The sequence below is a fragment of the Perognathus longimembris genome, chromosome 1 (assembly GCF_023159225.1).
Source record: "Perognathus longimembris pacificus isolate PPM17 chromosome 1, ASM2315922v1, whole genome shotgun sequence".
NCBI lineage: Eukaryota > Metazoa > Chordata > Mammalia > Rodentia > Heteromyidae > Perognathus > Perognathus longimembris.
In genome coordinates this window covers 108065905-108082115 of record NC_063161.1, presented here as the reverse complement: position 1 = coordinate 108082115, position 16211 = coordinate 108065905, and the positions used below count along the sequence as shown (strand labels likewise).

The 16211-nt window shown below is 45.8% G+C and overlaps 1 protein-coding gene across 1 annotated transcript in view; it reads right to left on the bottom strand.

The window, feature by feature from the left end:
- The window catches only part of Ippk (inositol-pentakisphosphate 2-kinase), a 47057-nt gene that overhangs the window by 15879 nt on the left and 14967 nt on the right, over positions 1-16211 (bottom strand). Inside the window, exons 4-11 of the mRNA XM_048344115.1 lie at positions 15561-15627; positions 13757-13878; positions 12501-12590; positions 8074-8132; positions 6560-6632; positions 3715-3988; positions 1818-1968; positions 997-1099 (exon numbers count right to left, since the gene is read on the bottom strand). Of these exons, the coding sequence (XP_048200072.1) occupies positions 997-1099; positions 1818-1968; positions 3715-3988; positions 6560-6632; positions 8074-8132; positions 12501-12590; positions 13757-13878; positions 15561-15627 (939 nt within the window). The remainder of the gene's footprint in view (positions 1-996; positions 1100-1817; positions 1969-3714; positions 3989-6559; positions 6633-8073; positions 8133-12500; positions 12591-13756; positions 13879-15560; positions 15628-16211) is intronic.

The window sequence follows — 16211 nt, the reverse complement described above, 5'->3', positions numbered from 1 at the left end:
CAGGCAGGAAAACCCCATGAGACTCAGATCTCAAATTAGCTACCAAAAATGCTGGAAATGGAGCTGTAGCTCAAGTGGCAGAGTACTTACCTTGAGCAGAAAAGCTCAGGAACAGTACCCAAAGCCCTGAGTTGAAGCCCCCACTACCAGCACAAAAACGGAAGGAACGAGGGAGGGAGGGAGGGAGGGAGGGACAGAAGGACAGATATGGCTCAAGTAGTAGAGTGCCTACCTTGCAAGTTCAAGCCCCAGTACCAAGAAAAAGGATAAAGAGGAAACAACAGAGAACTAAAGATATCAGGAAATGATGGACCAAACATGTACATAAATCTAGACAAACATCTTTATATTTAACAGCCTTGTGGCGCTGTGGCTCAAAGGTCATGCCCCATGACCAACAACAACAAAATTACCTATGAAGTTTCTCTAGACCCAGCGCTGGTGGCTCACGCCTATAATCCTAGCTACTTAGAGGAGGTGGAGATCTGAGGATCATGGTTCAAAGCCAGCCTGGGCAGGAAAGTCCGTGAGACTCTTATCTCCAATTAATCACCGGAAGACCAGAAGTGGCATTGTGGCTCAAGTGGTAGAGCACTAGCCTTGAGCGCCCACGCCCAAAGTTCAAAGCCCACAACTGAGTGGGTGGCTTTGTGGAAGACCACTTATCTATTGTGTACAGGGCCTCAAAGAATGGGACCACTGTGCCCATTCTAAAGCTTCTGAGAAGGATGCAGGGTCCCAAGCCAGGGTCCCAAGCAGCTGAATTCTCCTCAGGCAGATGGGCGCCAGTTCCCCTTCCTATCTTGTGAGGGTCAAGGAAACCCTTCTTGGACACTATGTGTACCACTACCTGCCCCAGACCAACTGGGGAGAACTGAGACCTCTGAGCTCTTAGATCCCAAGTGTTTTGCTGTCACCATCAGGGGTAGGAGCAGGAAAGTCCTGAGTGAGGGCCAAGAGCCTACAGAGCACAAAGCCCTCCAAAGCTCTGCTCACCTTTGTTAATGCGAAGGCCACGGACCCATCATCCTCAGCGGATAGATCAAGCAGCTTCTGGTAAAATGCTTTGTCATAAGGCCCATCTATTTGTAATGATTTTCTGAAGAAGAAAGCACCAAAAACAAAAACTAAACAAAACAGGATGACAAAGCTTTCTGGTTTCTTAAGTTGCTAATATGATCTAAACCATAACTTAACAATTACAGCTTTGAGTTGCTTTTTTCTGAGACAAGGCATCATTATGTAGCCTAGGCTATCCTTCAACCCAAGATCCAAAGGGCACCTAATGAATTTACTGCTCCCTAATACTATCTTAGTTATCTGCAGCACCAAAGCCTTAAACAGAATCCAGTAACACTGGAGCACAAGGAGCCTGGAGGCCAGGCCTCCTGCTGTTTACCAGAGAAAAAGGAACAAAGCCCAGGAAGGAAGAGAAGATCCAGCCCCTTGAAACAGCAGAGGTGTGTGTCCCAGAGGCACCCAGTGTAGTCCCAGGGACAGAGGCGCAGCTGACAGGAAAGAGAGCTAAACCAGTATACATGGGGCAGAGATGGGACAACACTGCCCTCCACAGGCTGCCCCTGACTAGAGATTTTGGAATTCAATTTTCAGACAATTTCTTCTACAAATGGGTAAATGACCACAAATCTCAGGCTCCAGGGCCCCCAGGCACAGCATTTACAGTTGGGTCTTAGTGCTTGGACTTGGCAGGAGAGGTGATGTGCAGGGGAGCTTGTTCTGTCCCAGAGTTGGAGCAACTTGGGTCCCAAACCATCCTCAAGTCTCCCTCATGGTGGCCTCCTCTAACACCAACTCACCTCTGCTCAGGAAACTCCTCCAGGTACTGCTCAACCCGGCTGTACAGAGGGTAAAGGCCTTCGATGTCCAGCTGGTCCAACATCTGCACCTGGAGGGTTTTGTACAGAAGACAGCCCTTCGGTAACCCCGAGCGTTCTGGGGTGTTTTTTCCTACCAAGAACATCAGGGGAAAACGAGAGCAGGTTTATTATCAAAGACTGAAGACTGTGGGGGAAAACATAGGCTAGCACAGACCAGAGGGCTCATCCTGGGATTGCCTGCCAGCTGCCTCAGGCTCCAGGACTAGGTCCCGGCTGACCTAATGCTGATGGAAGACACTGTGTCTGTCTCAGAGCTGCAGGGTTGGAACACACTCAGAAATCCTGGACATACCAGGCCATGAACATACGAGAGGCAAGCAGCTTAAAAAGCTCACTTTTTTCTGTGATCTCCAAACATACTTCCCCTTCTTACAAAGTCCCTTAAATTCCACAAGCCACGGAGGGCACTTTACAATCATGTTTAAACATATCTTCATTCTAAATAAGACAAGGTCCAAAACTACAAAAGATCATATTGACAGCCTTAAACCTCTAAGACCAAAATAAAGACAACAAGGACTGCCTCTAGAGTCTAGCCATGAGCCCGTGCTGAGGGGGAAGGCCTGATTGCTGCAGGACAAGCTCAGAACAGCTTTGACCACTATCAAAGTCACCAACAAGGACCCATTCTCCAAGACAGATGAAGAAACCAAACACTCATGCAACTGACTCTGCTATATATGAAAGCCACCTGAGCCTCAGAGAGAGGCCACATCCTGCACCGTGTCCTGCCCTTGAGTGGAGCAATCATTATCTCTAGAAAGACTGACTACAAGCAAAATCAGAATAGGGAATGCCGTGCAGGGAGCAGCTGCAGCCATCTGCAGGCGACTGCAGGCCTGCACTCAAGCAACCTGGCAGAATGTGCTCAGCCATGCAAGAGGCAGAAAAATGTAAAACACACTCAACCAGTGAGAGCATGTGCCAAAGTTACAGGACACCATGCAGTGAATACCTACCACACAGTAGATAACAGATGAAAAAAAAACACATTTGCTGATAGATTGGTGCTACTTAAGAAAAAAACACCAGGTTACAAACAACATGTGAGGGTGACCTTATGATTTTAAATACTGCACAATCATGGGCTATGCTTGCTTTTGCATAGGAATGAGGAAGTCCTTCCAGACACATTATGCAGCTATGTGCCCAGACTATGGGTTTTAGCTCTAACAAGAGTTTCTGACAGAATAATTTTTGTCACAAGAAAAAAAAAAACCCCACAAAATTCACCTGTAGAAAAAAAAGAAGCCTGGGGAGGAGCCATGAAGACAAAACCTGTAGGAGTTCTAATGGTCATGAGCCACCTTCATACTCAAGAGTTTCTGTGGTGCCCCACGTCATGAGATATTAGGACACAGGGCAGTGGTTTGGGCTGGTCTGGTTCCTTCTTGTCTGTGAAGAAGGCAACTAGAACCCACAGGCCCTGTGAGTCTACCTTCACCTTATGACACTCAATCCAGCTTTGAAGGACTCTTTGTCTCAGTTTTCATCTCAGGCCAAGGGGAACCTGCCCCTAGAGCTATGATGAGAATAAACAAGACACATATGTGAGCAATAGTCCTAGAAAAACCCTGCAGCCCGAACAGGCCATGCAATTTGCAAACCTAGCTACAAGGTGAAAAAGTGAGTCTCTAACTCAATGTAAGGCAAGGAGGCCTCACTCTGGGGAGCTCTGATGAAACCAGGCAGCACCCCTAGAGGTACCACAAGCCAGTTAGAGCCTCACTTTACAGGCTCTAACCTAGCTGCCAGTGAAAAAGACAGTTCTATGGCTACAGTCCCTACCACCCACTCAGGGAAGGCCAGGCCCTACCTTGATGGCACAAGCTCCTGCTGAAAGGGCTGGCTTCACATACACGCGGGCCCTGGAGCCCAGGTCTCAAGGCACCCACTCGGGACTTGTCCGAGCCACTCAGCAGCACCCTTGTGATAACATGCACCAGCTCCCGGATCACGGCCCTGGTGCAGTGGGGCCCACTGGCCAGGCCATTGGAGGGGAAGAAGAAGGGCTTCAAGTGGTGCGCAAGTTCCCTCCAGTCAGCCACGGGGCTCCGGGCATCACCACAACCGTAAATCAGTTCACCGTTCTTTAGGCAAGAAAGAGAGAAACATGGGTCTTATAAGCTGTTAGAGAATATCTCAGCACCTGCTAGGGTGGTGGGCAAACATGTTCTGGACAAGCCTCCTCAGGGTCAATGCACACTCTGGCACGTCTGGGAAAACCACTCTCATGTGCCACATCATCAATCAAGAAGGTCATCAATCAAAAAGCGAGTCCCATGGAGCCTGAAACGTTCAAAAACCCAAGACCACCAGCACACTGGTCTCACAGCCATGGCTCAGACAATCAAACAGTATGTCTGAAGCAAACCCTTAGCACAGAGCAACAGTCTCTGAGACACAGTTCTCTTACTTAAGGGCCCAAGCAGTGCTGGGAACAGCAAGGCAAAGCCCAGGGCAGAGGCTAGAGCCATGGTGGAAGGAGCTGTTCAAGACCACCCTGCTGCTTCACAGGAACTCCTTAGAGCATACCAGCCAGATTCAGAAATTCCCCAGCCTGGCAGGGACATCTGCTGCCTAGCCACCCACACTGGGCTTTTATAGGGGATCTATTGGGTCTTACTTGAGCTTATTTGGGGCTTGTTCCCAAGCTCACACAGCTAACCCAAGGAGTGACAGGGCCCTTTGACCCTTATGTCTTTGTCCATAAGAGTGTAGTGTGTACTGTAGGACAATCCCAAGATTGGTCATATGGGCCTGCAAAGCAGTTACACAAAGATACTTATGGCTTCCCAATTAGGTCATTCTTTCCTAGTACTCTTCCCTCAGTCACAGTGATCATGGAGCAACCCAGTCCTCCCATAAGGTGGGAAGTGTGGCCATCAGCCTGGCTAAGCTTTCAGATGAGAGCTTGAGACAGAAGCAGCTAAGCTTCTCCTGCACTCCTGACCTCTGCAATGCTGAGGCAATAGGAAGTATGGGAAGCTAAGGTCTGGGGTTAGCAGTACATGGACAGAGGCCAATCTTTGCCCTCAAGAAGTATGGCAGGGTCTCTTCCCCCACTGGACCATGGGATGCCTCTCAAAGGGTACTTTCCAGGCCCATGGGATGACAGAGACATACTAGGTCATTGCTGGTTAAGCTGGAAAGGAGATAAAGGAAGGTAGCCCAAATCAGGACCCAGGGTGGCCAGCTGAGGCCTCAAGCAGGACCATATGTACCCAAAGTGAAGCTACCCTCTATTCACAGAAAATGTACTATGCTACTGTCCTACAATTCTAAAAAGTCATTCCTCATCACTTCTCTCAATCCATCTCTTTGGAATCTATGGGCTAATCCTCTGGGTTTTTCCAATGATGACTTTTCCAGAAGCAGTGAACAGCAGGGTAGTGGGCCCAGGAACCTAGAGTGTGAGCCTAATGGGGTCAGAAACCAGCTTCACTATAGGCTTGATTATGAAGTGCTTATCTTCTGGATTTGGTTCTGAAGACATCAGACTTGTAGAGCTTGGTTTGGGTCAGCTTAGCCAAGATGCTACTGTCTATGGCCACCAGTCCGTGGCCAGGATCAGAGTGCAGAAGGCCCACCCAGATCTTGATTTAAATGCCAAATTCCTTAAGTCCTCAAAAACAGTTTAAAACTACTTTTGAAATATGTCTTTGTTTTTTGAATTTGGAAAGGCAGAGGCAGTCAATTATTCTGATCAGCCACCAAGGCAGAATTTCTGAGTTAGACCAGGGATATGAGTGCCTATTCACATTAGACTGTGTCCCATATACTCGGAAGGGCAATGGCCACACAGCAGCAAGAAGACAAGCAGGCCTTCCAGCTCACCAGTCACCTTTCCCAGACCAAACAAAGGAGTCAGGAAACCCACCATAACCCTGCTTCTGTAAGCAGGTCCACCTGCTTAGTTAGAGTAGCTCTCAAGAGGGAGCCAAGACCTTACAGGACCCCAGAGTCACATTTCCAGCATGAGCACAGCTCCCACCTTCCTCGGTCTTACCCCTTCTTCCTCATGCCCACATCATTTGGGCAACAGCCAAGCAACAAAGGGGCCAGCCCATTTAGGGACAAGGATCTAAAAACAGTAACAGTAGATGGAGATTTCCTAGTCCTGACACGCTAGACCTAAGAATTTGCTCATAAACAAAGAGCTCCTTCAATCACAAGGTCTTTAAATAAGGAACAAAGACAGCCATCAGAGAGCCTGGCAGTTGGCACCAGCTTATGGAAACTAGGCAGTTGGCCAGCCTGGCTCCTGCTCCCTCTCAGCCACATAGGATTGGGACACAAGAGCACAAGGACAGGACAGGACAGAGCTGTCTTCATCCTGGGTGCGCCTGTCAGCATAGAGGACACTGAGCCTACCTAGCAGAAGTTGAGCCTTCACCCACCACTGGACCACAGACAATCTGGGCCACTTGGCTCCTGTGCTTATCCATTGGGGTTGGAGATGTAAAGATGGAGAACTGAGACTAGAAAGTCTGTGTGGATGGCAGGAGCATGAGGACCCCAGGGCCACATAAGATTCACAGAACTGGGCCTCAGGCATCCTGGCCCAGATGCTCCGGTCTCTGTGGCCTCTGAGCTTGTGACCAGGATGAGAGTGTGGCAGGTACACCTGAGGACAGCAACAAAACAAGAGCAGCTCTTACCTTAAATATCCTCAAGTTGTTCTGTGCCTCCTGCAGCAGACTCTTCAAGGCAAAGTGCATGCGCTGTTTGTTTCTAAAAGGACAAAGTGTTCACAGGCTTTAAAGGCAGTGAGGATCATCTTAGTCGTCACACCTGGCTGTCGGCAAAGCCAGGGAACCCAGAACCCAAATAGCTCCGGTGACATTCTCCTCATTATAACCCATGCATGGGCAGCTGAGGGGGACTCCACGGAGGCAAGGAGAGCAGGAGGCCAGGGAATCTGTTACTTCAGCATGCACCAAATTAGGGATACTCATAACCCATCATATTCTGACCATTTCAAGTAAGGATCCTAGCTCAAGTCTGATAAGTTATAAAAGTTCAACAATGATCTTTATTACTGACAGTTTCTGAGCTCACAGTTTGTCTACTCAGGTAAATCAACATATGACTAAGCAGTGAAGATACTTCTATCTCTGGCCTGAAAGTTTTGCCACATCATTGAACCTAAAGGCCTGAGTGATGAGCATGCACATACTGCTCCCAAAGTCAGTGCTGGGCACTAAGAAAGGTAGCAAAGGAAGGAAGGGTGGAAAGAGAAAGAACCAACAAAGTCAAGTGTGAGAATCAGAAGCAGCAAACACCCCTACTTTAACTGGAGTCCAAAGAAGGGAAAGAAGGGCAGCTAGAAAGGGCTGGAGTCAACTTATCAAGGACATCAAAGGATCACAAATATGTACCATCCTGTGGCTGGTTCACTCCTAGGAGTGTGATCTGAGTAGGGGCACGCAGGGGACTGTCATAAAACAGGTATCACTCAGGCACCACCTCACTCCACCCTCTCCCAGCCCTGCCACCCACTTTGCCCTAGAGCAAGGGGACTAACTCCTATAGCCCCTGCTGCTGATGGACTCTCCCAAGCTCCTGGCCACCTCTACCTCACTAGCCACGAACACTCTAGGCTAAGACTATGTACAAGCCTAGGGCATGTTGGGTGCACAACAAAGCTACATGGCCAGGAAGGCCAAGGGCCGACCCAGATGGGGAGAGGAGGCTCACAAACGCACCAGTTAGAGCGACCTCATCAGTGCAGAAACTGCTACCAGAGGAGCAGTCTTTTATATCTGGGGACAAAAGTATGACATACAAAAAGTATGACAAAAGTCCAGGTGGGTGAGGACAAGACTCAGCATCAACTGTTCCCTTGTAGGAATGCAAGTCAAACTGTGGGAACGTCAATAAAGGAACATCAGTGAAATACCAACTACTTCAAACTGAAAGCAAAAAGAAAAAGCCTCAAACCTAAAGCCCAGGCACTGAGAGTAGAAAAAGCTGTGAAAATGGAGTGGAGACCCCAAGCCCATCTCAGAGAACACCCACCTCATCTCGCATACCTCAACCCTCATTTCACAGAACTCTCCCCAGTTCCCACCTCACATAATAGCTTCTCCCTCTATCCAGTCCCCACATCATAGGATGCCAGATAGCAAGGCACCATCCCACCCCAACAGGGCCAATAAACAGTGACTCTTACCCTGAGTAGAGATCGAGGGGACAGTATTTACTTATCTGCTTCCATTTCCCAGTTGCTACCTGTTAAAACACAATTATGACAGCATCAAATGTAATGCTTGTGTCATCATTAAGAGAGAACAGCATAGCATCCAAATGATTAAAATAGACTGTTTGGCTCAATTTAGTGAAGAGGGAACCATCTGACCTTTTTCCACAAAATTTTGACCAACTCTTAAGACTCCAGTTACTCTAGTCCTGCACATGAGCAGAAAAGAAAAGCAACAAGTACCTGAAAATTACATGACTAATTTCTGGCAATGAAAATGAAAACTCTTTCAACTTAAGCCAATAATGGAGAAGGTATAGTATAAGTAATTTTGTGTTGCTGATGGGGTGATAAACTGGCATACCTGTCCCAACTCAATAAATCTGCAAGGAATCTAAAAACACTAGCATAGGGTAAAAAGGCCTGTACAAGGACAAGATGTTCACTGTAGACTATAAATAACAGTAGAACCAAGAGAGACAATCATAAGCAGGAAAGGAAACTACGCAGTGGAGCCTGTACACAGAAGAAATAAATGGATAACAGGCAGCCATTCCCAGAAAGAGGCGGGGAAAAAAAATCAAGATTTATTCAGAGTATAGTATAGCATGTGGTTTTTGCTTTTATTAAAAAAAATAAAAGGTTTATATATGTATGCACACATTCACATACACATTGAAAAAGCCTTAAAGAATATACAATAGTATGAGGGATGAGGTAACAAACAGTACAAGTAATGTATCCAATGCCTAACGTATGAAGCTGTAACCTCTCTGTACATCAGTTTGATAATAAAAATTTGGGAAAAAAAAGAATATACAACAAATAATCCTCAAAGGTGATTTTAGTGAAAAGTACAAATGGCATGCATGATGCTTTTGCCTTGTTAAGTGTGTGTGCGCACTCACACAAATAGAATACATGGAAGAAAGGCATCACCTCATTTCCACTTGAATACATGTATACATATGCTGCCACAGGAAGAACCCTGAAAAGATATGCACACTGACAAGTATGAGTCTTTTTAAGTCATTCAATGCCGTGCTTGGCAATTATACAAGCAAATAGGTATTGCTTCATAATAAGTATTTCTTAAAGTCTACATATAAGCTGGGGCTGGGGGCTGGGAATACGGCCTAGTGGCAACAGTGCTTGCCTCATATACATGAAACTCTGGGTTCAGTTCCCCAATACCACATGTATAAAATGGCCAGAAGTGGTACTGTGGCTCAAGTGGCACAGTGCTAGCCTTGAGCAAAAAGAAGCCAGGGACAGTGCTCAGGCCCTGAGTTCACTTCCCAGGACTGGAAAAATAAGAAAATAAGCTGCGGATGGTTTTCTTACATATGAAAACTAGCAAACATTGTCAGAATAAAATAATTTTGAAACTCTAAAATCTGACCAAAAAGTTTTCAACAATTTAAAGAGTGTGTAGTCAAGAAAATGGCCAATTCTATCCAGATGTTTGGACAGTGCCTGGCACTTTAAAGGTCCTATTCTGATCTCCCTATCCACTAGCTCCCATGGAACCATGAAAACCATTGTTATTATCAGGAAAAAAAAAAAAAAAAAAAACAAAAAACAAAAAAAAACAGCAGCCTGGTAGCTGCCACAGAACGAACAGGACAGAACTATCTCCAAAGCTTCCCTCTCAGAGTACTATCATTATCTGGCTTGAGTCTTGATTCCAGGAAAATTTCACTTGTATGGTTGCCTTTACTAATGATTCAGAGCTCACTAAGTACAGAGCCCTTTTCCCCAGAGGAGGTGGGGGGAAAACTGTCAGAAATATTTAGAAACACTTGTGCCACTTCATATGGTTTTCTGAGAAGGTAGGTAATAATTGGGACAAATAATAGGCTAGTCTGGAAATGTGGCCTAGTGGTAGGTACAATGCTTGCCTAGCATGCATGAAGCCCTGGATTCAATTCCTCAGCACCACATATACAGAAAAAAGCTGAAGTGGCACTGTGGCTCAAGTGGTAGAGTGCTAGCCTTGAGCTAAAGAAGCTCAGGGACAATGCCCAGGCCCTGAGTTCAAGCCACAGGACTGACCAAAAAAAAAAAAAAAAAAGTTAAAAGCTAGTAGCTCATACCTATAATCCTAGCTTCTCAAAAGGCTGAGACCTGAGGATTGAGGTTCAAAGTTAGCCCAGGCATAAAAAATCTGTGAGACTTATCTCCAATTAGCCAGCAACAAGCTAGAAGTGGAAGTATAGTTCAAGTGGTAGAAAGCCAGCCTTGCACAAAAAAAGCCAAGTGAGAACATGAGGCCTTGAGTAGTTCAAGCCCCAGTAGCAGCATGAAAAAGAAAGGCAAAGGAATAAGATGTACAAAGAGGACTTGAAAAGCTCTAACAAATCCCTGGGAATCTAGAAGTGAGGAACAGGCACAAGAACGATCTGAGAAAGCTCTAACCTCTCACCTGAGTTGACCAGAGACTCCATGAAAGTGAATACAGATGCCAACTACCCTACTGACTGTTAAGTGGGCTCCAACACCCATATAGAGAGACCATTAGCAAAGACTGGGAGACTTACTGGTTCCTGGAACTTAAGAAAACATATATTGAGGGCTGGGGATATGGCCTAGTGGCAAGAGCGCTTGCCTCGTATACATGAAGCCCTGGGTTCGATTCCCCAGCACCACATATACAGAAAATGGCCAGAAGTGGCGCTGCGGCTCAAGTGGCAGAGTGCTAGCCTTGAGCAAAAAGAAGCCAGGGACAGTGCTCAGACCCTGAGTCCAAGGCCCAGGACTGGCAAAAAAAAGAAAACATATATTGAAGCCAGACACCAGAGGCTCACATCTGTAATCCTAGCTACTTAGGAGGTAGAGATGGGAAGACCAGTTTGAGAGAAGTCTGAACAAAAAAGTTTGTGCCTCATTTCAATCACTAAAAATGCTGTGCATGGTGTATGTGTATACAAAGATACATATTGTATATTACATATGTGTGAGTATATATGGGTATCTATGTGTGAATACATATACAAATGAAAATAACCAGCAAGATAGTAGGACATAAGATCAATAAAAACCAATTAATTGTATTTCTTACTTCATATGCATAAAGATGTATACTATTTTTTTTTATTACTGAAAAGCCAGGCATGATAGCCAAATCTGTAATCCTAGTGATCTAGACAGAGGCAGGATTGAAGAGTCTGAGGCCAGTGCAGACTATCTGAAAAACAAAACATAAACTAAAGGACTAGTGGTAGTGATCTTGCCTAATATGCAAAAGCTAGGTCCAATCTCCAGAACTAAATAGGAACGAAAGGCCTGATGTGGTGATACATCCTTGTAATCCCAGCATTCCAGACAGTGAGGCAAAAGGATTGGGAAATCAAGGCAAGCCTGGAATACATAGTAGATACCAGGCCAGCCAGAGATACAGGGCAAGAGCCTATCTCCAAAATCAAAATGCAAAAAAAACAAAAATGACAATGTTACTTGTGCTGTGAGGAAACTGGAACCCTTGTACCCTGTATACTACTAATGGGAATGTAAAATGGCAAGCCACAATGAAAAAGACTGCAGCAAGCCCTCATAATTAAAAATAGATTATAAGGGCTGGGGATATGGCCTAGTGGCAAGAGTGCTTGCATTGTATACATGAAGCCCTGGGTTCAATTCCCCAGCACCACATATAGAGAAAACAGCCAGAAGGGGCGCTGTGGCTCAAGTGGCAGAGTGCTAGACTTGAGCAAAAAGAAGCCAGGGACAGTGCTCAGGCCCTGAGTCCAAGGCCCAGGACTGGCCAAAAATAAAAATAAAAAAATAGATTATAAGATTCAGCAATTTTACTTCCAGTTGTATAAAATACTGAGGCAGAGATAGCAACACTATTCACAATAGCCAAAGGTAGAAGTAATCTATGTGTTCATCAACAGGCCAATAGGTAAATAAAATATAATATATTCATATAACTCACCATTATTATTCAGCCTTAAAAAGGAAGAAGTATGCAACATTATGACATGGATATACCTTGAGAATAAACATGTTCATGAACTATAAGATAACAACTCTACCCTAAGTGACTTGCTTCTCTGGCTAGCACTCTACCACTCAAGCCACATTTCCAGCCTTGTTTTTTGCTGGTTAATCTGAAGACAGTCCCACAAACTTATCTTCCCAGGTTGACTTCGAACCAGAGTCCTCCAGATCTCAGTTTCCTTGGTAGCTATGAAGCCACTAGCACCCAGCTTTTAAAAAGGGCAATCTTAATGGTCTGTGAATTATGTCTTAATTATTTTTAAGTGACCCAGAGCTACTTGCAAAATGAAAAGTCAACAGGAAATAATCACATTTTCTTTTATTCTGAAACCAGAGTGGTCTCGCCTTAGACACACAGTGTTTTGCCCTCCAACAGCCCAGCTGTTGTTTCTGCTCACCTTGAGGTGCTGGTGCATGCAGTAGCGACACACTTTATGCTTCATCTCATGGGTAACATTACTGGAGAAAGGAATAAAACCACATTTTGGCTGTAACATAAACAGACAACAAAAAATATTTAGGGAGAAATCACATCACTAGAGATGATAAAGACAGGCAAGGTCGGGTAGAAATGTCCTCAGAAGCTAGTCTCATTTCACCTCAGCACATAGTACATCTCTCTGCTTCCAGAGGACGCAGGCTGGCCAGGCCTCCCACTGGGAGGCCAATGAAGGCTCTCGCTGGCCAAATGAGAGCACAACAAAGCTCAGCTTTGTGCTTTCATTACAGAACACCACTGGCATGGAATGGAATGGAGGGAATGGAGATGGGCCCAGGGCTCCCAGCAACAAGAATCAGAACCATTGTGCCCAATGACACTAGTGTGTGGCCTGGAAGGTGCCCATCTGATAGTTGCTAGGCTCCCAAAACATCAGGGAATCCAGCTGCCTTCTAAAAGCTGCATCCTCTGAGCAGTGCAACACATAAGGTCTGTGCTCAGCACATTGGAGAATGTGGCTGGGGAGACAGAACATGATCCTCTTGAGGATCATGAGGTTTAAGTACCCAAGCCAAGGGCATGATCCCTCTGGAGGTCGCTGCCCCAGCAGTGGGGAGGAAGAAGGTAGGCAATGGCCAGACACATGGAAAGGCTTTCTAGGATGCCTGGGCAGCCACCCTCAATACAAACAGGTGAAACAAGGGAGTCCTGGTCTTTCTGCAGCTTCCACTGCCTGCACCAAACAAAAAATCCATACTGGACCACTAGCAGCACATAGAAGGGCCTCAGGGGGCATACAGGCCTCTGTGCCTCTCCTACACAAGATACAGAGTCATCCACTTACAGAGCTTCCTGGAATTGGACCCTTAGCACCACAAGCACTGGGTACAGCCAAGCAGCTAAATGCATTGGGGAAGAAGTTTGTATCTGAGTGGACTGTGGAGGGAGAGCCAATACACTTCCCTCCAGTGGACCTCAAGCAGGGCTTTCCGAGCACAGATGAACAAGGTGGGCTTCCCCACTGTTGGCACCAAGGAAGAAGCCCACGCCTAGGGTCTGGAGCTGAAAAGAACCAGAGCATACAGGATGCAGGTGTGGCTGCAGTAGAGGAGAAAAGCAAGTTCCTGAGAAGAGGCTGAATGTGTCCTTGAGGCAGATGCCACACAAACTGATCTTTTCCTTTACCCACATCACTGTCCTTCCATGAAAGCTTACCTTTATCTCAACACACAGAATCGGCCGGTGCTCAGCAAAACGGTAGGTTTGAAGTCTGGTTAAGTTGGGAAGGCACATAGCATAACCACTGAGTGTGTCCAGATCCTTGTCACAACGAGACTCTACAAGACAGAGCAAGGGTCATACCTGAGAATCAGTACAAGGGACAGAAAGCACTGTAGACACTGGAAGAAAGAATCCTGTAAGGGAGGGTTTCTAGACAGCCTGGGTACAGGGAAGTCACTAAATCTAAGAAGTATAACTTTATTGGGTACATTTATGACAGCAGAAAAATAGCTTACTATAGGTTGTGTAACAAATGCAGTCATCTCTGGAGGCCTGAAGGCTGAATCTGTTTGACAGGAAGTCAGCTTCATCATGCTCCTGAACTCAGCAAAAACCCTGAATTCTGAGGCTCAATGAAACTTCGGGTCTATCACACATGGTCACTTGAAGTAAGTGCTGCCCACACAGCCCTGCAGGAGGGGACCTGCCCTGTGCCTCATCCCTTGCCTGGTTTCATCCTTATCCTTATGCCATAATAAAACCAGAACCTTAAGTCTAACCATAAGAGCTAAAGTCTTCCTAGATCTGAGCATGGCCTAGGGGAACTTCCAAATGAGCAACAGCTATTACAAGTGAGTAGACTTAGAAATGGCCCCCAAATTCCACAACTCCCTTAGGGTAGGAATTCGGGAAAGAGGAAGGCTTTGGCCCCTTCCTTCCTCTCAAACCCAGGCCTTTCCCAACACATCTCTTCCACTATGCCTCAGCATGGCTCTATTGGAAGCTGTGTGGATGCCACCAAACAATGTTGGGCTCCAGACTTCCCTTTCACACAGAAAGCCTTCTTTTAACTAGTTATTGTAGTTTCTAAATGAAGTAAGGTGACATACTGGTGGCTCATGCCTATAATCAATCCTAGCTACTCAGAAGGCCAAGAGCTGAGGATGTAGGCCAGCCAAAGCAATAAAGTCAGGAAGTTACCTCCAATTAACAAGCAAAATGCTGAAGTAGAGGCATGGCTCAAGTGGTAGAACACCAGCCATGAGCAAAAATGCCAAGCGAGAATACAAGGCCTTAAGTTAAAGCCCCAGTATGAGCAAAAAAATGAATTGTGGAGACTGAGCATGAGCAGCTGAGGAAAGAAGCTACAGCTGGCCTCTGTCTACCATGTAGAGACAAAGATTGGAGCCCAGACACTATCCAGCACCTTCCCTTTTGCTGTTCCTCCTTGCCCCAGACACCAATGCTTGCTTTCATTTTCCAATCCCAATCAGAAATGGTGGCCAATTCCATACTCTTAATGCCTGGTTGTCATCTAGAAGAGGTATTTCAGCCATCAACATATACGTTTCTGAAAAATTACTTGGGGGAAAAAAAGCTTTGACCTGGTTCTAGACAATAAAGCCAAAAGCGAAAGGAAAGCAGGCATGGTGCTGAGGGGAGGCAGATATGTGGATAATGAAGTTTCTGGCAACAGACCCATTAAAAATTATCCATACCTGGGCTGGGGATGTGGCCTAGTGGCAAGAGTGCTTGCCTCATATATATGAGGCCCTGGGTTCAATTCCCCAGTACCACATATACAGAAAATGGCTAGAAGTGGCTCTGTGGCTCAAGTGGCATAGTGCTAGCCTTGAGCAAAAAGAAGCCAGGGACAGTGCTCAGGCCCTGAGTCCAAGCCCCAGGACTGGCAAAAAAAAAAAAAATCATCCATACCTAACATGGATGGTCATTTCAAACAACTTAGAACACCATTTTTTAAATCACAAACAATATTTCTAAGTTACAACAGTCTTACCTGGTCTTTCAGACTGTATCTTCAAACACAGCTGTTTCACAAACTCTAAAGGCAGCTGGACTACTTCCTGTGAAGAAAAAATACAAAATACATGGGTTACTCAACAACAAGACTACAGTTATGAACACAAAATTCTGCACCAAACCACAGCTAAAATGGTGAATTTGATATTACCTGCACTTTATCACAATTTTAAAAATTATAGCTTAAAAAATTCAGTGAGTAGTTTTTGACAAACATGTGAAGGTTAAACAACAGAGGTGCTGAACTTGGCAATATAGAAACAGAGCAGGAGGGCTGGGGATATAGCCTAGTGGCAAGAGTGCCTGCCTCGGACACAGGAGGCCCTAGGTTCGATTCCCCAGCACCACATATACAGAAAACGGCCAGAAGCGGCGCTGTGTCCAAGGCCCAGGACTGGCCAATAAATAAATAAATAAATAAATAAATAAATAAATAAATAAATAAATAAATAAATAAATAAGAAACAGAGCAGGAGCCCAAGGCAGTTCTTGGGCCACAAGGAAGACTCCCTGGCCCCTCAGACAAACTTAGCATCTCCCACTTTCACCTGAGCAGCAATTCAGTGGTTGATAGAATTGATCTCGGCTAAGATGGCAGGTGTGTTGATGAGTCAGCCATGGAGGACTG